This window comes from Oncorhynchus clarkii, chromosome 4 (assembly GCF_045791955.1).
Source record: "Oncorhynchus clarkii lewisi isolate Uvic-CL-2024 chromosome 4, UVic_Ocla_1.0, whole genome shotgun sequence".
NCBI lineage: Eukaryota > Metazoa > Chordata > Actinopteri > Salmoniformes > Salmonidae > Oncorhynchus > Oncorhynchus clarkii.
Genome location: NC_092150.1, coordinates 93,415,729 through 93,442,946, shown reverse-complemented (window position 1 = coordinate 93,442,946; position 27,218 = coordinate 93,415,729). Strand labels below are relative to the sequence as shown.

At 44.2% G+C, this 27,218-nt stretch overlaps 1 protein-coding gene across 6 annotated transcripts; it reads right to left on the bottom strand.

Moving 5' to 3' along the window:
• Positions 1-1,979: 1,979 nt before the first annotated feature.
• On the bottom strand, positions 1,980-23,381 carry LOC139407924 (high mobility group nucleosome-binding domain-containing protein 3-like). Of its 6 annotated transcripts, none has more exons than XM_071151802.1 (7): positions 23,263-23,381; positions 14,843-14,938; positions 10,478-10,507; positions 7,650-7,703; positions 7,346-7,450; positions 6,863-6,962; positions 1,980-2,743 (listed from the first exon to the last, which is right to left on the bottom strand). In XM_071151802.1, the coding sequence occupies exons 1-7, from the start codon at positions 23,275-23,277 to the stop codon at positions 2,736-2,738; spliced, it is 408 nt and encodes a 135-aa protein (XP_071007903.1). In that variant the 5' UTR covers positions 23,278-23,381; the 3' UTR covers positions 1,980-2,735. The 6 variants fall into 6 exon arrangements, with proteins under 6 accessions (XP_071007903.1, XP_071007904.1, XP_071007907.1 ...); XM_071151803.1 differs by having other exon boundaries at positions 7,346-7,447; XM_071151806.1 differs by lacking the exon at positions 6,863-6,962.
• Positions 23,382-27,218: the final 3,837 nt, after the last annotated feature.

Sequence of the window (27,218 nt, the reverse complement as noted above, 5' to 3'; positions counted from 1 at the left end):
GTAGAATCAGGTGATGTTGTATTGTAGAATCAGGTGATGTTGTACTGTAGAATCAGGTGATGTTGTACTGTAGAATCAGGTGGTGATGTTGTATTGTAGAATCAGGTGATGTTGTATTGTAGAATCAGGTGATGTTGTATTGTAGAATCAGGTGATGTTGTACTGTAGAATCAGGTGGTGATGTTGTATTGTAGAATCAGGTGATGTTGTATTGTAGAATCAGGTGATGTTGTACTGTAGAATCAGGTGGTGATGTTGTATTGTAGAATCAGGTGATGTTGTATTGTAGAATCAGGTGATGTTGTATTGTAGAATCAGGTGATGTTGTACTGTAGAATCAGGTGATGTTGTACTGTAGAATCAGGTGATGATGTTGTACTGTAGAATCAGGTGATGATGTTGTACTGTAGAATCAGGTGATGTTGTACTGTAGAATCAGGTGATGTTGTACTGTAGAATCAGGTGATGATGTTGTACTGTAGAATCAGGTGGTGATGTTGTACTGTAGAATCAGGTGGTGATTTTGTACTGTAGAATCAGGTGATGTTGTATTGTAGAATCAGGTGATGTTGTATTGTAGAATCAGGTGATGTTGTATTGTAGAATCAGGTGATGTTGTATTGTAGAATCAGGTGATGTTGTATTGTAGAATCAGGTGATGTTGTATTGTAGAATCAGGTGGTGATGTTGTTCTGTAGAATCAGGTGATGTTGTACTGTAGAATCAGGTGGTGATGTTGTATTGTAGAATCAGGTGATGTTGTACTGTAGAATCAGGTGGTGATGTTGTATTGTAGAATCAGGTGATGTTGTACTGTAGAATCAGGTGATGTTGTACTGTAGAATCAGGTGATGTTGTACTGTAGAATCAGGTGATGTTGTACTGTAGAATCAGGTGGTGTTGTACTGTAGAATCAGGTGATGTTGTATTGTAGAATCAGGTGGTGTTGTACTGTAGAATCAGGTGATGTTGTACTGTAGAATCAGGTGGTGTTGTACTGTAGAATCAGGTGGTGATGTTGTACTGTAGAATCAGGTGATGTTGTATTGTAGAATCAGGTGGTGATGTTGTACTGTAGAATCAGGTGATGATGTTGTACTGTAGAATCAGGTGGTGATGTTGTATTGTAGAATCAGGTGATGTTGTACTGTAGAATCAGGTGATGATGTTGTACTGTAGAATCAGGTGATGTTGTACTGTAGAATCAGGTGGTGTTGTACTGTAGAATCAGGTGATGATGTTGTACTGTAGAATCAGGTGGTGATGTTGTACTGTAGAATCAGGTGATGTTGTACTGTAGAATCAGGTGATGTTGTACTGTAGAATCAGGTGGTGATGTTGTATTGTAGAATCAGGTGATGTTGTACTGTAGAATCAGGTGATGTTGTACTGTAGAATCAGGTGGTGTTGTTGTACTGTAGAATCAGGTGGTGTTGTTGTACTGTAGAATCAGGTGATGTTGTACTGTAGAATCAGGTGGTGATGTTGTATTGTAGAATCAGGTGATGTTGTACTGTAGAATCAGGTGATGTTGTACTGTAGAATCAGGTGGTGTTGTTGTACTGTAGAATCAGGTGGTGTTGTTGTACTGTAGAATCAGGTGATGTTGTACTGTAGAATCAGGTGATGTTGTATTGTAGAATCAGGTGGTGATGTTGTACTGTAGAATCAGGTGATGATGTTGTACTGTAGAATCAGGGGGTTGGGGGTCAATTTTAAATAGTCCGGTGGCCATTTTATTAATTGTTCAGCAGTCTTATGGCTTTGGGGTAGAAGGTGTTAAGAAGCCTTTTGGACCTGGTGCTCCGGTACCGCTTGCCGTGCGGTATCAGAGAGAACAGTCTATGACTAAGGTGGCTGTAGTCTTTGACAATTTTTGGGGCCTTTGACACCGCCTTGTATAGAGGTCCTGGATGGCAGGAAGCTTGGCCCCAGTGGTGTACTGGGCGGAGAGACAAAACACACGCTACTCACAAGACTTCAACTTTCAGCTTTTATTTCAAAATTATGTTTTCCCCCAGGCAGGGTGGAACTCAGAGAGGTTCTAGAATCCACAGCGTTCTAGAACTGAAACACCACTTGTTATTGCTATGCCACTGCTCTGCCAGTTTCAAACACAGGAGTGACAATTCTCAAACTTTTCTACATCTGCTTAAAAAGCCGCAAATTTTCTCCATGGCGACACCTCAGTTCAGGGTCAAAGGTCATCTGTGATGCCATAGGAGCCTAGTTTGACCCCTGGGTCTCTGATGTCATAGCCGGGAGATTAAATTAATTTACAGTGATGTCATCAAAAAGAGCTATCTTAGTAGAGAGGATATGACGTCATCATTTAGAAAGGACGTGAGACACATTATAATGGTGACCCTGTGAGGCTCCTCCCACTGCCAGAGGAAGAATAGTTGCAGCCATTTTTTAAAAACATGTCACTTCATTCTGTCTTTCAAGAAAAGGTTGAGGAGAAAGAGAGGGAGAGGAGTAAAACAACAAAATGGAAGAGAGGGAGGAAAGGATTGGAAAAGAGAGAGAGTGATAGAACTGCAAGGAATGTGGACGTGGGGTGTTGGTTTATCTTCGCTAATATCACAGGACCCCAAAAAATTCAGCATTTTACAAAATCCTCGTAAAAAAAGATCCTTTCTTTGTTTCCATGGTACCGGTTTGGGAGAAGTCAGAGAAAGACACACCCCCAATTTCCTCATTCCTTCTCCTCGTCAGACCCCGCCCCCACAGCCTCAGTCTCCTGCAGACAGACACAAACACATAGAATTAGGAATCAGAACACTAGAATGGACATGAACCTTCTTATGATGGGATAAAGGTCAGCCATGATGGTCAGGGAGTTGGTCAACCATGGTTTGCCAGTGCTGTGATAAGATAGTGTAAAATAATGAATTTGAAGAATTTATCTACACTGTATGTTTGTTAGCTAGCTAGCCAGAGTTTTAAATGAATGACTCCACTAATTATTTTGTAACTGCCAATATTCCAAAGGGCTCCTGAGAGGCACAGCGGCCTAAGGCACCTCATCTTAGTGCAAGAGGCGTCACTACAGTCCCTGGCTCAAATCCAGGCGGTATCACATCCGGCTGTGATTGGGAGTCCCATAGGGCGGCGCACAATTGGCCCAGCGTCGACTGGGTTTGGCCGGGGTAGGTCGTCATTGTAAATAAGAATTTGTTATTAACTGACTTGCCTAGTTAATAAAAGGTTAAATATAAAAATATGCCAACATTCCATTCAACCCATTCATATGCAGTCAAACCACAGCCATACACTGGCTGACTTACACAAGTTGTAAATGCAACAAGTACTGATATAGTATCATATAATAGCACTCACAGCTTTCCAAGATAACAATGACATTTACAGGTATTGTCTATTTGCATTTATACAATGGGTGCTTCTAATCCTGTATGCTGATTGGTTAAAATCACATTCCAGGCGGTGTCTACTCCACAAGTTACCACCGGTTAAATCTATTACTTTAAAATGCTTATTCACTCTGTTCCATCTGACTGCTGCAATACACTGCCTCCTCAGCCCAACCAGGCAATTTATAAACTTGATCTCCATAAAAAGCATCTAGGACATTGTCTCACATTTCTTTTTCGACCAACATTTAGTTTTCAACATTTGTATAAACCTTGCTGTCTGTCTCTCCGACATTTGCAACATTGTTTCAATATTCAAATTGGATCACCAGCTGTCCCATAGTAATATACATGTCGGAAGTCGGTACGAGACAGACAGGCAGGCAGCGTTTCTCAGCCAGTCGAAATCATGAATCAGCTGGTATCATTTTTATGGATATATACAAAGAAATGCGAAGTGCACCTAGTTTGCAGTATTTCCAGCTTCAGTTTACACACCTTACTTCTACCCCCTCCTTTTTCGAAAATTCTGTTAAAAATCGCGCAACTTTTCAGCGTCCTGACACTCATGCCAGGAATATAGTATATGCATATGATTAGTATGTGTGGATAGAAAACACTCTGAAGTTTATAAAACTGGTTAAATCACAGCTGTGACTATAACAGATCGTGTGTTTCATTGAAAAACGCAAGAAAAACTGCTCTCTGAAAGCTAAAAATAATTTCCATAAGTCACTTCCACGAGTTGTTAAAAGAGAACAGAATTTAATATCGACCTGCCTGCAATTCATACAAATTCCACACGATGGCGCCATTGTCCTCATTTTCAATCGAATTAATTGTTGGAAAATCCATCTATCTGGCATCCATTTTCCCAGTCTTGACCCGGATGTAGTTGATGATCCATTGTTTTGCAAGTGAAGACCTATTGAAAATACATCGCCCTGTAATCATTTTGATAGATTATAAACGTTTACTAATACCTAAAGTTGGATTACAAAAGGATTTCGAAGTGTTTTGTGAAAGTTTATCGTCGACTTTTTTAATTTAAAAAAATTACGCAGCGTTTAAAAACGATGTTTTTTTCTGAATGACACAGCTTCCATACAAAGCTATTTTGGGTATATATGGACCGATTTAAACGAAAAAAAGACCCAATAGTGATGTTTATGGGGCATATAGGAGTGCCAAGAAAGAAGCTCGTCAAAGGTAATGAATGTTTTATATTTTATTTCTGCGTTTTGGGTAGCGCCGGCTACCGCAAAATCTGTTGTTTACGTGTCGTGCTGGCATTTTGGGGGGTGCATGCTATCAGATAATAGCTTCTCATGCTTTCGCCGAAAAGCATTTTAAAAATCTGACTTGCTGGCTAGGTTCACAACGAGTGTAGCTTTAATTCAATACCCTGCTTGTGAATTTTGATCAAAGATTGAGTTGTAACGAGTACATTTAGCATTTAGCGTAGCGCATTTGCATTTCCAGGGGCATACTTGAGACGTCTGCGTCTCAAGTATGGTCAAAAAAAGTGATTGAGTTACTGTAGCTGTGTTGTTGGCTCCTCTGAGAGAGCACATGTTCTATGCCAGGCGAAATCGCGCCTCATTAGCTCATTGTTATAGATGTATCCAAATAAATGTCACTAGAAAACAGCTTCAACAACCTTAAACAGATGCCGCTACTTTGCTGTTATTCTGGCTGCACTTTTTGACTGTAAATTAGCTGTAGTTGACTAGCTAGCAAGCAAAGGATAGGAACGTTTCCAGCCAGTATGACAATGGAACATTTAGAACGAACGACTGGGTCGCGTCCATAGATACTGAACGACTGGGTCGAGACCATAGATACTGAACGACTGGGTCGAGACCATAGATACTGAAAAACTGGGTCGCGTCCATAGATACTGAACGACTGGGTCGAGACCATAGATACTGAACGACTGGGTCGCGTCCATAGATACTGAACGACTGGGTCGAGTCCATAGATACTGAACGACTGGGTCGAGTCCATAGATACTGAACAACTGGGTCGAGTCCATAGATACTGAACGACTGGGTCGAGTCCATAGATACTGAACGACTGGGTCGAGTCCATAGATACTGAACGACTGGGTCGAGTCCATAGATACTGAACGACTGGGTCGCGTCCATAGATACTGAACGACTGGGTCGCGTCCATAGATACTGAACGACTGGGTCGCGTCCATAGATACTGAACGACTGGGTCGAGTCCATAGATACTGAATGACTGGGTCGCGTCTCTGGCAACCGAACCGATAGAGAACGAATGACCATCCGGCTTGGGTAACAACCCTAGATTTGTGTCGGGACTATATCTTGTGGCAGGATGAAATGTTATGAAGAAATTCATCAAAATAACTATTTAATTAAAATATGTCAATCATTATTTGAATATGTTGGTAACCCACTGTATAAAAGGGATAATGCCCACGAAGACTGCATTTGGAAGATATATTGGCATGGTTCGACTTCTCGGGCCCAACAACACCAGCGTCAATATATCATCCAAACACTGGCTTATCAGGACATTATACTTAAATATTTTAGAGGCTATTTATACAGAAAAATTGACAATTCAATTACACAATTAAGAAATAAGGCCTGGGGAAGTGTGGTATATTGGCCAATATACCACAAACCCGGAGGTGCTTTATTGCTATTATAAACTGGTTACCAACGTAATTAGAGCAGTAAGAGGTGAAGAGGGACTGTCGTACTACTATGACCCTTGTAATACATCATATTACACAGTGATAATATATATTATTATTATTATTATTAATTTAGCTAGTGACAACCTAGTTCCATGGCCGAGGAAAAGACTGGTCTGGTCCTGCTGGCTAGTTAGTAGTATCACTAGTGATCCTGATGTGTTAACAGACTGTACATACTGAAGAGTGAGCACACACACACACACACATTTCATACAATGTTAGTGCCCACACACACAGTGGTTAAATCACACAAACCGCATCCCAAATCGGACTCCGTTCCCTATGTCTATGCCTAGGTCTAGGGCTAGATCTATGGCTAGGTCTATGGCTATGTCTATGTCTATGTCTAGGTCTATGGCTAGGTCTATGGCTATGTCTATGTCTATATCTATGTCTATGGCTAGGTCTATGTCTATGTCTATGGCTAGGCCTAGGTCTATGGCTATGTCTATGTCTAGGCCTAGGTCTATGGCTAGGTCTATGTCTATGGCTAGGTCTATGTCTATGTCTATGTCTATGGCTAGGCCTAGGTCTATGGCTATGTCTATGTCTAGGCCTAGGTCTATGGCTAGGTCTATGTCTATGGCTAGGTCTATGTCTATGTCTATGGCTAGGCCTAGGTCTATGGCTAGGTCTATGGCTAGGTCTATGGCTAGGTCTAAAGTAATGCTCTACGGAGGGAATAGAGTGCCATTTGGGAGACCCCCTAACAACTCTGGTTCAAATCCACAGCACTCTGTCGGTCTGTCTGTCATACCGTTGACTCGGACTGTCTCACTCGGTCCTCTGACAGACATGGAGTAGGGAGCAAGACTTCTGTAGTAGGTCACACTGACACTGGAGCGAGACACACAGATCTGTGTGTGTGTGTGTGTGTGTGTGTGTGCGTGGGTGTGCGTGTGTGTGTGTGAGAGAGAGACAGGGAGAACATTGAAGGAAGACATGTTAGATGATTATAATCCCACAACCAGCCCCCCTCCTCTGATGGAGGTGTGGCCTAGCGTACCTCCTCTACATCCTTTGATGGAGGTGTGGCCTAGCGTATCTCCTCTACATTCTCTGATGGAGGTGTGGCCTAGCGTATCTCCTCTACATCCTTTGATGCAGGTGTGGCCTAGCGTATCTCCTCTACATCCTTTGATGCAGGTGTGGCCTAGCGTATCTCCTCTACATCCTTTGATGGAGGTGTGGCCTAGCGTATCTCCTCTACATTCTCTGATGGAGGTGTGGCCTAGCGTACCTCTGTAAGAGTCTGTCGGTTATGGGAGGGGCCATCCTCCCTCTTCAACTTAGCGCCTCCTTTCTTTCCCTTCATGGCCTTGTCGTCCACCTTGTCCACCGGCTTCTAGGCAGACAGAGCCAATCAGAACACAGCATAGAAACAGAGACTACCAATCCCAACAGAGGACAGACACAACCAATTAAAAACAGCTCTGAGAACATTCAAATGGACAGAAACTTTGAGACTTTAAAACAAACACAACATGCATTTATGGAAACGCACTTTAACACCTGGACAGTGTGTGTGTGCTCGATGGCATTACCTTGGCGATAGCCTTCTTAGGCTTGACCTCAACCGGTTTGGGAGGAGCTGGTTTCTGTAGGTCAGAGAGAGAGAGCTTTTAGCTTTAGCATTAGCCTAGTTAAAGAGTGGGGGAACGCTATAGAATTAGCTTAGTTTAGCTTAGCCTAGCACAAAAAGTGGGAAACACCATACAATTATCTTAGTTTAGAATGGGGCATTTCTATAGAATTAGCTCAGCTGAGTGGATTGGACATTTCAATGGAATTAGCTTAGCTGAGAGAATGGAGCATTTCTATAAACTTAGCTTAGCAAAGACAATGGGAAAACACCATAGAAATAGCTTAGCATAGGAATATATGTATAACCTGAACAATAGTGCATTGTGGACTATAGGGGAGGCCATACAATACCCACTAGTAGACGGCAACACCTCAGCTGAAGGTTCGTACAGACAGCCTAATCAATGCGAACTTAAAAGTATATTTAACATATTTAACTTAACAGTATATTTAACACATCATCATTATGTAAACAGGGAAGACTATCATTGGATCCTTTCGTTATTAAAATGACTAAAATAGAGCCGTGAGAACCTGTTGGTTAAAAATCTGTAATAACCTGATCACATAATCAGCTATAACAGTAATATTGAGATAAGGTAATGTATTAACATGGCTGTAATAATGCGTTATATAAACATGGCTGTGATAATGCATCATATAAACATGGCTGTAATAATGCATCATATAAACATGGCTGTAATAATGCATCATATAAACATGGCTGTAATAATGCATCATATAAACATGGCTGTAATAATGCGTTATATAAACATGGCTGTGATAATGTGTTATATAAACATGGCTGTGATAATGTGTTATATAAACATGGATGTGATAATGCATCATATAAACATGGCTGTAATAATGCATCATATAAACATGGCTGTAATAATGCATCATATAAACATGGTTGTAATAATGCATCATATAAACATGGCTGTGATAATGCGTCATATAAACATGGCTGTGATAATGCGTCATATAAACATGGCTGTAATAATGCATCATATAAACATGGCTGTAATAATGCGTTATATTAACATGGCTGTAATAATGCATCATATAAACATGGCTGTAATAATGCGTTATATAAACATGGCTGTAATAATGCATCATATAAACAAGGCTGTAATAATGTGTTATATAAATATGTCTGTAATAATGTGTTATATAAACATGGCTGTAATAATGCATCATATAAACATGGCTGTAATAATGCATCATATAAACATGGCTGTGAAAATGCATCATATAAACATGGCTGTAATAATGTGTTATATAAACATGGCTGTAATAATGTGTTATATAAACATGGCTGTAATAATGCATCATATAATCAAGGCTGTAATAATGTGTTATATAAACATGTTAATGATGAAGGGCTAACGTTCACAACAAGCTGAAGTTACCAAGACCATGTGTCCCAAATTAAACCCTATTCTTTATGGGGTCAACAATAGTGCACTACAAAGGGAATATGGTGCAGTTTGAGATCCGGCCCATGTGCGCCATGCTTGAAGACAGTGAAATCACGACAGACCGAGGATGAACAGAACAGATAGATATCAAGTCTGGTAAAGGAAATGAGGACGAGAGAGAGAAAACAAGCGCAGGACCAGAAGCAACCTGCAGGGACCTTTTCCCCCCACCACCTTTACAACACTGAATTCTGTCACGATACCCCGATGAAGACGGCTTGCTGTCACGATACCCCGATGAAGACGGCTTGCTGTCACGATACCCCGATGAAGACGGCTTGCTGTCACGATACCCGGTGAAGACGGCTTGCTGTCACGATACCCCGATGAAGACGGCTTGCTGTCACGATGCCCCGATGAAGACGGCTTGCTGTAACGATACCCCGATGAAGACGGCTTGCTGTCACGATATCCCGATGAAGACGGCTTGCTGTAACGATACCCCGATGAAGACGGCTTGCTGTCACGATGCCCCGATGAAGACGGCTTGCTGTCACGATACCCCGATGAAGACGGCTTGCTGTCACGATATCCCGATGAAGACGGCTTGCTGTAACGATACCCCGATGAAGACGGCTTGCTGTCACGATACCCCGATGAAGACGGCTTGCTGTCACGATACCCCGATGAAGACGGCTTGCTGTCACGATACCCCGATGAAGACAGCTTGCTGTCTTTGCTGGGTTGCTTTATAACCCAGTCTGAATAGAACACTCCTTTATAACCCAGTCTGAATAGAACTCTGCTTTATAACCCAGTCTGAATAGAACACTCTTTTATAATCCAGTCTGAATAGAACTCTCCTTTATAACCCAGTCTGAATAGAACACTGTCTGAATAGAACACTCATTTATAACCCAGTCTGAATAGAACACTCCTTTATAACCCAGTCTGAATAGAACTCTCCTTTATAACCCAGTCTGAATAGAACTCTCCTTTATAACCCCGTCTGAATAGAACACTCCTTTATAACCCAGTCTGAATAGAACACTCCTTTATAACCCAGTCTGAATAGAACACTCCTTTATAACCCAGTCTGAATAGAACACTCCTTTATAACCCAGTCTGAATAGAACACTCCTTTATAACCCAGTCTGAATAGAACACTCCTTTATAACCCAGTCTGTATAGAACACTCCTTTATAACCCAGTCTGAATAGAACACTGTCTGAATATCTAGCTAGTTATGATTTCAGATCCTAATATCATATCTGGTGACAGTGAGAAACTATGACCCACAGACTGCTTCTGGTGGAGCAACGACGAGAGAGAGGAGGGAGGAAGGAAGAGGGGATGATTAAACTTACCGATGACAACCTCTCTGACCGTCTGGTGGGCTACAGAAGAGAGAGAGAGGGGGAGAGAGAGACAGCAAGAGAGAGGGGGAGAGAGACAGCAAGAGAGAGGGGGAGAGACAGCAGAGAGACAGCAAGAGAGAGAGAGAGAGAGACAGCAATAGAGAGAGGGAGAGAGAGACAGCAAGAGAGAGAGGGAGAGAGAGACAGCAAGAGAGAGAGGGAGAGAGAGACAGCAAGAGAGAGAGGGAGAGAGACAGCAAGAGAGAGAGGGAGAGAGACAGCAAGAGAGAGGGGGAGAGACAGCAAGAGAGAGGGGGAGAGAGAGACAGCAAGAGAGAGAGGGAGAGAGAGACAGCAAGAGAAAGGGGGAGAGAGAGAGAGGGGGGAGAGGAGGAGAGGGGACAGAGGGCATATCAGTTGTGTATTGAGGGTCTGTTAGTGTACTAGGGGTAGTGAGGAGGGGTAGTGTACTAGGGGTAGTATACTAGGGGTAGTGTACTATGTGTAGTGAGGAGGGGTAGTGTACTAGGGGCAGTAAACTATGTGTAGTGAGGAGGGGTAGTGTACTAAGGGTAGTGAAGAGCGGTAGTGAGGAGGGGTAGTGTACTAGGGGTAGTGTACTAGGAGCAGTAAACTATGTGTAGTGAGGAGGGGTAGTATACTAGGGGTAGGTATACTAGGGGTAGTGAGGAGGGGTAGTGTACTAGGGGTCGTGAGGAGGGGTAGTGTACTAGGGGTAGTGAAGAGCGGTAGTGAGGAGTGGTAGTGTACTAGGGGTAGTGTACTAGGGGCAGTAAACTATGTGTAGTGAAGAGGGGTAGTATACTAGGGGTAGGTATACTAGGGGTAGGTATACTAGGGGTAGTGAGGAGGGGTAGTGTACTAGGGGTCGTGAGGAGGGGTAGTGTACTAGGGGTAGCATACTAGGGGTAGTGTACTAGGGGTAGTGAGGAGGGGTAGTGTACTAGGGGTAATGTACTAGAAGTAGTGTACTAGGGGTAGTGAGGAGGGGCAGTGTACTAGGGGTAGTATACTAGGGGTAGGTTTACTAGGGGTAGTGAGGAGGGGTAGTGTACTAGGGGTAGTGTGGAGGGGTAGTGTACTAGGGGTAGTGTGGAAGGGTAGTGTACTAGGGGTAGGTATACTAGGGGTAGTGTGGAGGGGTAGTGTGGACGGGTAGTGTACTAGGGGTAGTGTACTAGGGTTAGTGTGGAGGTGTAGTGTAGACGGGTAGTGCCCTAGGGGTAGGTGTACTAGGGGTAGGTACTAGGGGTAGTGTGGAGTGGTAGTGTGGAGGGGTAGTGTACTAGGGGTAGTGTACTAGGGGTAGTGTACTATGGGTAGTGTGGAGGGGTAGTGTGGAGGGGTAGTGTACTAGGGGTAGGTCTACTAGGGGTAGTGTGGAGGGGTAGTGTACTAGGGGTAGTGTACTAGGGTTAGTGTGGAGGGGTAGTGTAGACGGGTAGTGTACTAGGGGTAGGTGTACTAGGGGTAGTGTACTAGGGGTAGTGTGGAGGGGTAGTGTACTAGGGGTAGTGTACTAGGGTTAGTGTGGAGGGGTAGTGTAGACGGGTAGTGTACTAGGGGTAGGTGTACTAGGGGTAGTGTACTAGGGGTAGTGTGGAGGGGTAGTGTACTAGGGGTAGTGTACTAGGGGTACAGTACTAGGGGTAGTGTATTAAGGGTAGTGTACTAGGGGTAGGGTCCTAGGGGTAGGATACTAGGGGTAGTGAGGAGGGGTAGTTATACTAGGGGTAGGTATACTAGGGGTAGTGTACTAGGGGTAGTGTACTAGGGGTAGTGTACTAGGGGTAGTGTACTATGGGTAGTGTGGAGGGGTAGTGTACTAGGGGTAGGTCTACTAGGGGTAGTGTGGAGGGGTAGTGTACTAGGGGTAGTGTACTAGGGTTAGTGTGGAGGGGTAGTGTAGACGGGTAGTGTACTAGGGGTAGGTGTACTAGGGGTAGTGTACTAGGGGTAGTGTGGAGGGGTAGTGTACTAGGGGTACAGTACTAGGGGTAGTGTATTAAGGGTAGTGTACTAGGGGTAGGGTCCTAGGGGTAGGATACTAGGGGTAGTGAGGAGGGGTAGTTATACTAGGGGTAGGTATACTAGGGGTAGTGTACTAGGGGTAGTCTACTAGGGGTAGGTATACTAGGGATAGTGTACTAGGGGTAGGTATACCAGAGGTAGTGTACTAGGAGTAGTGTACTAGGGGTAGTGTACTAGGGGTAGGTATACTATGTGTAGTGTGGAGGGGTAGTGTACTATGGGTAGGTGTACTAGGGGTAGTGTACTAGGGGGAGGTATACTAGGGGTTGTGTACTAGGGGTAGTGTACTAGGGGTAGTGTGGAGGGGTAGTGTACTATGTGTAGTGAGGAGGGGTAGTGTACTAGGGGTAAGTATACTAGGGGTAGTGTACTAGGGGTAGTGTACTAGGGGTAGGGTACTAGGGGTAGGGTACTAGGGGTAATGTACTAGGGGTAGTGAGGAGGGGTAGGTGTACTAGGGGTAGTGTATTAAGGGTAGTGTACTAAGGGTATTGTACTAGGGGTAGTGTGGAGGGGTAGTGTACTCGGGTAGTGTGGAGGGGTAGTGTACTAGGGGTAGTGTACTAGGGGTAGTGTGGAGGGGTAGTGTACTAAGGGAAGTGTGGAGGGGTAGTGTACTAGGGGTAGTGTACTGGGGTAGTGTGGAGGGGTAGTGTACTAGGGGTAGTGTACTAGGGGTAGTGTGGAGGGGTAGTGTACTAGGGGTAGTGTACTGGGGTAGTGTGGAGGGGTAGTGTACTAGGGGTAGTGTACTAGGGGTAGTGTGGAGGGGTAGTGTACTAGGGGTAGTGTGGAGGGGTAGTGTACTAGGGGTAGTGTGGAGGGGTAGTGTACTAGGGGTAGTGTGGAGGGGTAGTGTACTAAGGGTAGTATACTAGGGGTAGTGTGGAGGGGTAGTGTACTAGGGGTAGTGTGGAGGGGTAGTGTACTAGGGGTAGTGTGGAGGGGTAGTGTACTAAGGGTAGGATACTAGGGGTAGTGAGTAGGGGTAGGTATACTAGGGGTAGTGTACTAGGGGTAGTGTACTAGGGGTAGTGTACTGGGGTAGTGTACTGGGGTAGTGTACTGGGGGTAGTGTACTGGGGTAGTGTGGAGGGGTAGTGTACTAGGGGTAGTGTACTAGGGGTAGTGTGGAGGGGTAGTGTACTAGGGGTAGTGTGGAGGGGTAGTGTACTAGGGGTAGTGTGGAGGGGTAGTGTACTAAGGGTAGGATACTAGGGGTAGTGAGTAGGGGTAGGTATACTAGGGGTAGTGTACTAAGGGTAGTGTACTAAGGGTAGTGTGGAGGGGTAGTGTACTAGGGGTAGTGTATTAGGGGTACTGTACTGGGGTAGTGTTGAGGGGTAGTGTACTAGGGGTAGTCCACTAGGGGTAGTGTGGAGGGGTAGTGTACTAAGGGTAGTGTGGAGGGGTAGTGTACTAGGGGTAGTGTACTGGGGTAGTGTGGAGGGGTAGTGAGTAGGGGTAGGTACTAGGGGTAGTGTATTGAGGGTAGTGAGTAGGGGTAGTGGATTAAGGGTAGTGTACTAAGGGTAGTGTACTAGGGGTAGTGAGTAGGGGTAGGTATACTAGGGGTAGTGTATTAAGGGTAGTGTACTAAGGGTAGTGTACTAAGGGTAGTGTAGAGGGGTAGTGAGTATGGGTAGGTATACTAGGGGTAGTGTATTAAGGGTAGTGTACTAAGGGTAGTGTAGAGGGGTAGTGAGTATGGGTAGGTATACTAGGGGTAGTGTACTAAGGGTAGTGTACTAAGGGTAGTGTAGAGGGGTAGTGAGTAGGGGTAGGTATACTAGGGGTAGTGTATTAAGGGTAGTGTACTAAGGGTAGTGTACTAGGGGTAGTGAGTAGGGGTAGGTATACTAGGGGTAGTGTATTAAGGGTAGTGTACTAAGGGTAGTGTACTAAGGGTAGTGTACTAGGGGTAGTGAGTAGGGGTAGGTATACTAGGGGTAGTGTATTAAGGGTAGTGTACTAAGGGTAGTGTAGAGGGGTAGTGAGTAGGGGTAGGTATACTAGGGGTAGAGTATTAAGGGTAGTGTACTAGGGGTAGTGTGGAGGGGTAGTGTACTAGGGGTAGTGTACTGGGGTAGTGTGGAGGGGTAGTGTACTAGGGGTAGTGTATTAGGGGTAGTGTGGATAGTGTGTTTGTATAAAGATCCTCTTCATGTATCAGGGTGTATAAGCGTTTCCTGTATGTGTTTGTGTGGTGAATCCGATACATACATAATGAGCGTGTTTGCGGTTGTGTAAAACACACACACTGTACACTGCACACACACACACTGCACACACACACTGCACACACACACACAGAGCTCCTACCTCTTGCTTAGCGACCTCCTGCTTAGCGACCTCTTGCTTAGCGACCTCCTGCTTAGTGACTTTAGAGGCGTCCTTGGCACCAGCCCCTTCGGCAGACTGGAAGAAACAGAGACAGGAGGACTGAATACACAACACACCCGGTGTCCACGGCCGAGATGTCTGTTAGGTTCTACGGTGAGCCAGTGGTCACCAACCAATCAAGATCACGTTCACAGTCAAAAAGCAAACCGAGATCTATTGCTCAGATTTTATTTTTAAACATGAAGCTAATATAAACAGTTGTGTAGAAATTATGTTTGTGCAGTCGACCTAATGCATTATTACCTCATATTGGCTATATAACTGGTCTGCCTATATCATTATTCTCAGAACATATTATATTTCAACACTCGAGCTTTGATAACAAAATAGATCAGTTGGTGTAGCACTTGCGAGGCACAGCTGAGCATAAATCGAGCAAATCATTTTATTTTTTATTTTCCTGGACTGATGGTACGGGACACCTGCATGTGATGTCATGGCGCTTTCAAGAAACACTGGGAACTGAACGAGGGAAAATCATGACGTCAGAGTTTCCGAGGTAGATGACCGTTCAAAACGCTTTTTTCTAGTAGGATCTCGTTTATTTCTGAGTTCCCAGATCTTGAACACACTGAAGTCGGAGATTTCCGAGTTTCCAGTTGCTTTGAACACAGCATTAGTCTCAGCGGAGGGAGGGAGGGAGGGAGGGAGGGAGAGAGAGAGCACTGTCCCCTGTTCTCTCCTATCTTTTCTCCAGTGATACTGACCAGAGAGAGGCGAAACTCGAGTCGCACCTCATGCACAAATTCATGTTGTACCTAATGACCAGGGAAAGTGACATATTCCTCGATATTTAAATAGACACGACGAACTGCTAAAATAAACGCAGGAGGTCGGCGGCACGTTAATATCCATCACGAGGTTGCTCCAGCCTGGCCTATAAATGGACGTTTACAGAGTAGGTGCACAGGTCGAGAGGATTGAGTAATCAAGGTGACAGACAGTGAAACATTAAACAAGGCCTTGCACACTCAGGCCTGCATCTAGATGATCTGTCATCATTAGTCCAACAGTTGCACATGAGAGTTTCTACTGGACAAATTCAGGTATGTTTATCCTCGTTTCATTTAGTTTACTTCCGTTTAAGGAACGTTTTTCAACAGTATCGGCGCAATGAATACACTCCTGATCGCACGCAAACACAGTTCACTGTCATAGCAGACACATACAAACAGCATGATGACTGTCATAGCAGACACATACAAACAGCATGATCACTGTCATAGCAGACACATACAAACAGCATGATCCCTGTCATAGCAGACACATACAAACAGCATGATGACTGTCATAGCAGACACATACAAACAGCATGATCACTGTCATAGCAGCCACATACAAACAGCATGATGACTGTCATACCAGCCACACACAAACAGCATGATCACTATCATAGCAGCCACATACAAACAGCATGATCACTGTCATAGCAGACACATACTAACAGCTCGTTGTATATATAATTCCTTCTCGCATCTATCTACTGCTCTTGTCCTCTCACCTTTTCCCTTCGCTTGTGGACTTCAGTGCACAACACATCAGCTCTCTGTGACCGGGGGAAAAAAACTTTCCAAACCTTCATATCATGACCGTGAATCACTAATCACAGCCTACATCGTTTGTCAGTCATAGTCAACAAAGAACTAACGCGTTATAAAACCCGCTACAATCATGCAGTACATTTGAGCGGTTATACTCGCGGGACCCGGTGGCAATAAATTAATAAAAGCAGAAGCTTACCTTGGAAGCATCACTCTCTGTTGGATAGCTATAGACAGCTAGCTAACATAGCATCACTCTCTGTTGGACAGCCATAGACAGCTAGCTAACATAGCATCACTCTCTGTTGGACAGCCATAGACAGCTAGCTAACATAGCATCCGTCTCTGAGCTGTTTTTTTATAAATTAAATGTAACCTTTATTTTCAATGGTGACCTACCAGGGAACAGTGGGTTAACTGCCTTGTTCCCGGGAAGAACAAGAGATTTTTACCTTGTCCGCTCGGGGATTCAATCCAGCAACCTTTCGGACAACTGGCCCAACGCTCTAACCTGCCGCGTAGGTTAAACTAGCTAGCTGCATTTGACACCAGCTAAGTAAGTGAAAGTGAAAGTAAAAATATATATTCTATGATAGCTCTCCCTCTCTCTGCTTCTCCTTAATTTTGGAAGAAGTGAAGTTGTTAAACTGTTTAACTATTGTCCTTCTCTCTCTGAGTCAACTACTCACCACAATTTATGCACTGCCGTGCTAGTTAGCTGTAGCTCATGCTTTCAGTACTCGATCCATTCTCTGATCCTTTGAGTGGATAACATGTCAGTTAACGATGCAAGAGCTCTGAGGACGTTCTCCGGACGTTGTCATAATTACTGTGTAAGTCTATGGAAAGGGGGTGAAAACCGTTAGCCTCCTAGGTTTTGTATTGAAGTCAATGTACCTAGAGGAGGATGGAAACTAGCTTTCCTCCGGCTACACCATGGTGCTAGCCAAGAAGGTGCTGTTGAAGCAACTGTAGATCTTCATGGTAAAACAGTGTGTTTTAATCAATTATTTGGTGACGTGAATATATTTAGTAAAGTTTTATCTAAAAAGGAAAACTTTTATAATGTTTCACTATTTACATTTTTCTGAAATGTACTGAGGTCCTCCCTTTCCTCCTCTGACGAGCCTCCAACTGTGTTTGTACCCCAGATCGATCAAGCAGACCAAACATCCATTTGATCATAAAATACTAATGAATATTGACAAAGTCTCTCAGAAACACCACCTCACTAAGACAGAGAGAGTTTAGAGTTTCCCCGACACAGATTACTGTAAACCTTGTACTGGACAAGGAGAATCTCAGGAGCATATTTCTTAGTCCAGGACTTTAATCTGTAGAGAATCAGGAAGTTTCATGACTAATAGTAATTATGACTGGAGAGTAGATGAGTGGACTAGAGATCATGACTATCAGCAGATACAATCTCTCAGCCTCGGGGACAGTGCCACTGGAGGTCTCTTCACAGTCCCCGAGTCCAGAACAGACTATGGGAGGCACACATTGCTACACAGAGCCATGACTACATGGAACTCTATTCCACATCAAGTAACTGATGCAAGGCAGGTAGATGCAAGACGGGTAGGCAGGTAGACGAGTAGGCAGGTTGACAGGCTCACAGGTAGACGGATCGGCGGGTAGACAGGTAGGCAGGTTGACAGGCTCACAGGTAGGCGGTAGACAGGTTGACAAGCTCACAGGTAGGCGGGTAGGCAGGTAGACAGGTAGACAGGTAGACAGGTAGGCGGGTAGACAGATTGACAAGCTCCCAGGTAGGCGGGTAGGCAGGTAGACAGGTAGGCGGGTAGACAGGTAGGCGGGCTCAAAGGTAGGCAGATAGACAGGTAGACAGGCTCACAGGTAGGCAGGTAGACAGGTAGGCAGATAGGCAGGTTGACAGGCTCACATGTAGGCAGGTAGACAGGCTCACAGGTAGGCAGGTAGACAGGTAGGCAGGTTGACAGGCTCACAGGTAGGCGGGTAGACGGGCTCAAAGGTAGGCAGATAGACAGGTAGACAGGCTCACAGGTAGGCAGATAGACAGGTAGGCAGGTACACCGGTAGGCAGGTAGACAGGCTAGCTAAACACCTATGTATCTAGGGTCTTCCTCTAAAAACAGGCTATCCAAACACCCTGATGGTTTAGCCAGAGGACAATACATAAGTTACATAGCAACAACCTCTTTCACCATGTCCCCCCTCCCTTTCTCTCTGCTTCACTCTCCATGCCCCCTATCTCTCTCTGCCTCACTCTCCATGCCCCCTATCTCTCTCTGCCTCACTCTCTATCCCCCTCTCTGCATGCCCCCCACCCTCTCTCTCTGCCTCACTCTCTATCCCCCCTCTCTGCATGCCCCACACCCTCTCTCTCTCTCTGCCTCACTCTCCATGCCCCCTATCTCTCTCTGCCTCACTCTCCATGCCCCCTATCTCTCTCTGCCTCACTCTCCATGCCCCCTATCTCTCTCTGCCTCACTCTCCATGCCCCCTATCTCTCTCTGCCTCACTCTCCATGCCCCCTATCTCTCTCTGCCTCACTCTCCATGCCCCCTATCTCTCTCTGTCTCACTCTCCATGCCCCCTCTCTCTCTCTGTCTCACTCTCCATGCCCCCTCACTCTCCATGCCTCACTCTCCATGCCCCCTCACTCTCCATGCCCCCTATCTCTCTCTGCCTCACTCTCCATGCCCCCCCTCACTCTCTCTCTCTGCCTCCCCTCACTCTCTTTCTGCCTCACTCTCCCTGCCCCCCCCCACTCTCCCTGCCCCCCCTCACTCTCTCTCTGCCTCACTCTCCATGCCCCCCCTCACTCTCTCTCTGCCTCACTCTCCATGCCCCCCCCTCACTCTCTCTCTGCCTCACTCTCCATGCCCCCCCCTCACTCTCTCTCTGCCTCACTCTCCATGCCCCCCCCTCACTCTCTCTCTCTGCCTCACTCTCCATGCCCCCCCCTCACTCTCTCTCTCTGCCTCACTCTCCATGCCTCCCCCCTCACTCTCTCTCTCTGCCTCACTCTCCATGCCTCCCCCCTCACTCTCTCTCTGCCTCACTCTCCATGCTCCCCCCTCACTCCCTCCATGCCCCCCCCCTCACTCTCTCTCTCTGCCTCACTCTCCATGCCCACCCCTCACTCTCTCTCTCTTTTCAGACGTCCCCTCCCTCTCAATTCAATTTCAATATACAGGCTTTATATGTTTACATTGCCAAAGCAAGCAAGTGAAGTAGATAATAAACAATAGTGAAATGAACAATATAAAATTAACAGTAAACATTACACTCACAAAAGTTCCAAAATAATATAGATATTACAAATGTCATATTATATGCAAATAGTTAAAGTACAAAAGGGAAAATAAATAAACATAAATATGGGTTGTATTTACATAGGTGTTTGTTCTTCACTGGTTGCCCTTTTCTTGTGGCAACAGGTCACAAATCTTGCTGCTGTGATGCACATTGTGGTATTTCACCCAGTATATATGGGAGTTTATCAAAATGTCAAATTCTTTGTGGGTCTGTGTAATCTGAGGGAAATATGTGTCTCTAATATGGTCCTACATTGGGCAGGAGGTTAGGAAGTGCAGCTCAGTTTCCACCTCATTTTGTGGGCAGTGTGCACATACCCTGTCTTCTCTTGAGAGCCAGGTCTGCCTACGGAAGCCTTTCTCAATAGCAAGGCTATGCTCACTGAGTCTGTACATAGTCAAAGCTTTCCTTAAGTTTGGGTCAGTCACAGTGGTCAGGTATTCTGCCACCGTGCACTCTCTGTTTAGGGCCAAATAGCATTCTAGTTTGCTGTTTTTTTGTTAATTCTTTCCAATGTGTCAAGTAATTATCTTTTTGTTTTCTCATGATTTGGTTGGGTCTAATTGTGTTGCTGTCCTTGGCTCTGTGGGGTCTGTTGGTGTTTGTGATCAGAGCCCCAGGACCAGCTTGCTTAGGGGACTCTTCTCCAGGTTCATCTCTCTGTAGGTGATGCCTTTGTTATGGAAGGTTTGGGAATCACTTCCTTTTAGGTGGTTGTATAATTTAACGGCTCTTTTCTGGGTTTTGATAATTAGAGGGTATCAGCCTAATTCTGCTCTGCATGCATTATTTGGTGTTTTACATTGTACACAGATTATATTTTTGCAGAATTCTGCATACAGAATCTCAATTTGGTGTTTGTCCCGTTTTGTGAATTCTTGGTTGTTGAGCGGACCCCAGACCTCACAGCCATGAAGGGAAATGGGTTCTATAACTGATTCAAGTATTTTTAGCCAGATCCTAATTGGGATGTCAAATTTTATCAAATCAAATGTATTTATAAAGCCCTTCTTACATCAGCTGATGTCAAAAAGTGCTGTACAGAAACCCATCCTAAAACCCCAAACAGCAAGCAATGCATGTGTAGAAGCACGTTATGTTCCTTTTGATGGCATAGAAGGCCCTTCTTGCCTGGTCTCTCAGATCGTTCAAAGCTTTGTGGAAGTCACCTGTGGCGCTGATGTTTAGGCCGAGGTACAGTATGTATCGTTTTTTTTGTGTTCTCTAGGGCAACGGCGTCTAGATTGAATTCGTATTCGTGGTCCTGGCAACTGGACCTTTTTTGGAACACTGTTATTTTTGTTTTACTGAGATTTACTGTCAGGGCCCAGGTCTGTCAGGGCCCAGGTCTGTCAGGGCCCAGGTCTGTCAGGGCCCAGGTCTGTCAGGGCCCAGGTCTGGCAGGGCCCAGGTCTGTCAGGGCTCAGGTCTGTCAGGGCCCAGGTCTGTCAGGGCCCAGGTCTGTCAGGGCCCAGGTCTGTCAGGGCCCAGGTCTGACAGAATCTGTGCAGAAGATTTAGGTGCTGCTGTAGGCCCTCCTTGGTTGGGGCCAGAAACACCAGATCATCAGCAAACAGTAGACATTTGACTTCAGATTCTAGTAGGGTGAGGCCGGGTGCTGCAGACTGTTCTAGTGCCCGCGCCAATTCATTGATATATATGTTGAAGAGGTTGGGGCTTAAACTGCACCCCTGTCTCACCCCACGACCCTGTGGGAAGAAGTGTGTGTTTTTTGGCAATTTTAACCGCACACCTGTTGTTTGTGTACATGGATTTTATAATGGTGTATGTTTTTCCCCCAACACCACTTTCCATCAGTTTGTATAGCAGACCCTCATGCCAAATTGAGTCAAAAGCTTTTTTTGAAATCAACAAAGCATGAGATGACTTTGCCTTTGTTTGTTTGTCAATTAGGGTGTCCAGGGTGAATGTGTGGCCTGTTGTAAGGTCATTTGCTAAAAAGCTACTTTGACATTTTCTCACTGAGGAAATGTACGAGTCTGCTGTTAATGATAATGCTGTGGATTTTCCCAAGGTTGCTGTTGACGCTTCTCCCACAGTAGTTATTGAGGTCAAATTTGTTGGGGAAGATGCCAGAGTTGAGGATGATGTTAAAGAGTTTAAGTATAGCCAATTGGAATTTGTGGTCTGTATATTATATAATTTCAGTGAGAATACCATCAACATATGTTTTTGCTGTTGTTCTTTGTTGTAGTTCCAAAAAGATTGGAGACGTGGTTTACCCGAATAGCGGGCTGAGGAAGCAAAATAGTGATTGCTTTGCATTGCAGTTAGCCACTGATTCCTTCCAAACCACTCATTGTTGAATTTGTGATTTCCGACTTGCTGGGTAATGTCCAATGGCCGATGAGCGCCGATACGTTTTATCTATAATTTCTCTGAATATGACAAGGATTGAAAAGGATTTGCCAGTAGATTGTCAACGTGATTCATGATGATGACTGCTTGTCTGGCTAGCATGTTAGCCAAGATTTTTAAAGTATGCTGTTGACATGATCAGTCCAATCAAAGCTACGGCAGAAATAACCTGATTTTGTCGTAATTGTATCTGTGGCCAATGATCTTGAGCCTTCTTGGACAGGCACTTCTAATGTAAATGTATGGCAGCACCCAAAGGGGCTTGAAGTGCCTTGCTTTCCCTGGAGATTCTGCGGTGACAGCGTCCCCATGAGTGACGGAACACTGAGCCAATCACCACATAAGTAGAGAGGATGACCAACGCCTATGCTCGGTGCTCTCGCTGCCTGCCTCTCCACCACAGTCAGCACCGAGCCGGGCTGAAACGCCTGCATTTAACAGCCTTACCCAAGAGACCATGCTTCTATGCATCTTTAGCAACTCAACGATTACATTTTTTTTTTTTTACATTGTTTGCAAATTTATCTTTTTTATTTTTTAGGTAAACAGGTAGGAAAACAAAATGACAGGTCGCCACCGTGAGAGAGAGCGAGGAAGAGGCTGTCCTTCTAGAGGGAAAAAACATCTGAAATCCTTCTTCCATCGACAGATTTAAATCCCTACCGGTAGACAGGTCTAACACGTTAAAATGCACTAAAGGCACAATAATCTCCAAGCAGTCACTACGGGGATAAAGCGGCCACTTCAAACCGCCAGCGGCGGTGGCATCCCTACCGGTCGGTATTCCTGAGCGCGAGCTGTGCACTGCGTGGTTACAGACAGTCCGGTATGTGTGAACAGGGAGTACACACCGGCCATGAACAGCGAGAGAAAGAGAGCAGGGGCTTTGACAGAAAACACACCGAATAACATGGAGGAACGCTGCCATGTCCCGCGCATCCACTCTACACTCCCATCAGACCGAAAAGGTCCCAGTTGAACCGTTCTAACAGGCGGTGCTCGGGTTTGGAAACTTTCGCATCAGCTCACCTGCTAGGAGAGACGCGCCGCTTATCCTGTCTCTCACAGATACAACGGTTTAGATAAAAATAAAGAATAAACAGAGCGACTCACCTTCCTTTTAGGCATGATGTTACAGAGATACTATTGCCGTCAGAAAGGATAAAATAGTCCACCCTGCAGGTCCACAGCGCGAGTTTAGAAGTAACCTTCCACCAGATACCGGATCAATACTAAACACCTTCTATAATCACATGGTAATCATATGCAGACCTTTATCTCTGCATCCCGCCCACCCATAGGCCAGAACCCACAAAACCAGCGCCTGTCGTGACAAGGGATTGGTCAAGCCCCCTGTATGCAAATATCACCGCTGCACACATTGGTTGAAGCGTAAGAATAGGGGATCCCATGGCTTGTCTGATTGGCTACGCACTCTTTGTAAGCAAATCATGGCCGCTTGTGGGTGATGGCCAGATGTGAAGGTTGAAAGAAAGCGAGAAGAGTAGAGAAGGGAAGAGAAGAGAAAAGTAGAGAGGCCAATAGAAAGATGATGGGGCTCTAAGTGGTTCTGGGAAGTCTAGGCGGGAAGTAGAGGTCTTCACGGTTCTGGGTGGACCCAATATACCTGAGGCCCGACCTGGGCACGATTTGCTTTCGGGTCTGAAATTGTCATTTGTCCCTCAGGTCCGGGTTGGGTTCTGTTTGATTGTCATCTGGTCTATCGAACTACAGCTGATAGACCCGAGTGGACCTAAATGGACCCGACCATGGCTCTGCATAGACTGTATAAGATATTTATTTTAAGCTAATAAGGTGAATTTATTGACTTATAGAAGTCCTAGTCAACATATAAGGACCTATTTGTTAACCAGAAGAGCAACTTGGCTGATCTCTATTTTTTTTGTCACTCGGGTCTAATCAGGGTCTGGACCCGACCTAATAGGGTACGGGTCGGGTCTAGGTTGAGTTGTCTTCGGGTCCATTCGGGTTCGGATCTGGTTTTTCTCAGGGTCCTTTCGAGTCCGGGTTTCCATTTTAAAAAGGAATTATTGGGTCCATTCGGGTCGGGTCTGACTGTCCTCGGGGCCGAGTCCAAGTTCTTACCAGCTGGCAGGGACCAGGCCAGAAGAATGAGACTATAGCAGTCTAAAGGGAAGTACAAACACTATCGATCATTATCAATCAATAAGGGCTGTGTTATAAACACTATCAATCATTAACAAATCAATAAGCTCTGTCTTATACACACTATCGATCATTATCAATCAATAAGGGTTGAGTTTTAAATACACTATCAATCATTAACAAATCAATAAGTTCTGTCTTATACACACTATCAATCATTAACAAATCAATAAGGGCAGTGATAAACACACTATCAACAATTAACAATCAATAAGGGTTGAGTTTTAAATACACTATCAATCATTAACAAATCAATAAGACAAACGTTGATAGAGTAGCTATATTCAACAATCAATATTGCCACGTCTTCCACAGTATGACCAAAATTTTAAAAAAGTGGTGTTATTTACATGAAACATGCCAAAGGCCAGGACTGAACAATATAAACATTCACCCAAAACTTACTTATGCCACTTAATCACCACAACTCTTTCAGTATCCCCAAATGTAAATGTACATTTTGTCATGTTTTTCACTTGTATTTTAACTTGAATGTTTTATTGTCTATTTATCAATGCAATATCCATGTATTTATAAGATATATATGACTGCCAAGTTGAAACACAGATTAATTGATACATCTATTGGATCCATAATAGCAGCATTAGCTTACTCAACACATTTATACACACAACAACTTAGAAGTCCAGGGAAACTCTGGAATGAATGAATGAATGAATGAATGATTCCACCACCACATCCCTGATGATATTTCCAGAGTAGCTATAGACTATAGGCACTAAGGCTACTATGACACGTGACAACAGAACTCAGCCCAGTTCACACAACCATTCTACTCTACTATGACGTCATAATGGTTGGATCTCACACAACGTTCTACAAAAGCATCACAATGGAGCTCACTTCACACAACATTCTACAGAAAGAACCCTCCGAACAACAATGGCCATTGGCCATCGCATCGCAACATTCTACAGTGACATCACAATGGGGAAAACCACAGCACAGCACAGCACACCACAATAGGCTACAATACACACACACACACACACAACAAACCCCCCCATCCAGGCTAACTGCATGTGTGGACCAGAACCATACAATAGCGTTTCAGGAACTAGAACACTCAGGAGCAGCCAGGTAAGACTATGGGTGTGTTAGTAAATTCGCTCTGGCAGATGAGGTGGGTTGATCTCACAACCGCAGTCAAGCACTCAAGCTAACTGACTAAAGTTGGCTAGCTACTTCCAGACACAAATACGAGAATACCTCAACCTGACCATTTTACTCGCCCTAGCAGCGCTGGTTAGGCAGTTTACATTTTTTTTTGATCTAGAGCGCTGGTAAATGTAATTGTGCTGCTGGCAGGAATTGAATTACATTTTTTTTCTCCAAAATGTACTGACACAGGTCATATTCAACAGGTGTTGCGCATTACAAAATTCCTCAGTTATTCTGTGCTCTGGCACACTCAGACAAGAGTGCTCTGAAATATGAGTTGATAGCCAGAGTTAATTTTGGAACGCACCCTATATAATTAACTAATAAGGCTCGAGGTGAAGTGGTAAATGGCCAATATACCATGGCCAAGGGCTGCTCATATGTAAGAGGCAACGCACAGCCTGGATACAAAACTTAGCCATGGAATATTGGCCATATACCACAAACCCCAGAGGTGCCTTATTGCTATTATAAACTGGTTACCAATGTAATTAGAGCAGTAAAATAAATGTTTTAGTCATTCCCATGGTATACGTTCTGATATACCACAGCTTTCAGTCAAGAAGCATTCAGGGCTCGAACCACTGGTTTATAGTTAACAGTATATCAGGGCCTTACTTTACACAATATAATACACAGTATATACACTATAAAATATACAGTATAAAGGCCTAAATTACAATTTTATAATATACAGTATATAAGGGCCTAATTTTACATGCTATAATATACATTATAAACTTGGTGGTTCAAGCCCTAAATGCTGATTGGCTGACAGCTGTGGTATATCAGACCATATACCATGGATTTGACTGGATGGATGGATTTGCCTATCTTTACACTATATCATATACGATATTTCAGGGCCTTACTTTACACTATATAATATACAGCATAAAGGCCTAACTTTACACGATATAAGGTACAATATATCAGGGCCTAACTGTACACTATATAATCAACAGTATAAAGGCCTAACTTTACATTATATAGAATACAGTATAAAGACCTAACTTTACACTATATAATGTACAGTATATCAAGGGCTTATTTCACACTATGTAATAGACAGTTTATCAGGGCCTAACTTTACACTATGTAATGTACAGTATAAAGGCATAACTTTACAATATATAATATACAGTATATAAGGGCCTATCTTTCCATTATATAATATACAGTACATCAGGGCCTAATTTTACACAATATAATATACAGTATAAAGTCCTAAATTTACATTATATAATATACAATACATAACTTTACACACTGAACACAAATATAAACACAACATGTAAAGTGTTGGTCCAACGTTTCATGAGTTGAAATAAAAGATCACAGAAATGTTCCATACACACAAAAAGCTTATTTCTCTCAAATTTTGGGCACAAATTTGTTTACATCTGTTAGTGAGCATTTCTGCTTTGCCAAGATAATCCATCCAACTGACAGGTGTGGCATATCAAGAAGCTGATTAAACAGCATGATCATTACACAGGCGCACCTTGTGCTGGAGACAATAAAAGGCAACTCTCAAATGTGCAGTTTGTCACACAACACAATGCCCTTTTTGAGGGAGTGTGCAATTGGCATTCAGACTGCAGGAATGTCCACCAGAGCTGTTGCCAGATAATTAAATGTTCATTTCTCTACGATAAGCCGCCTCCAATGTCATTTTAGAGAATTTGTCAGTCCGTCCA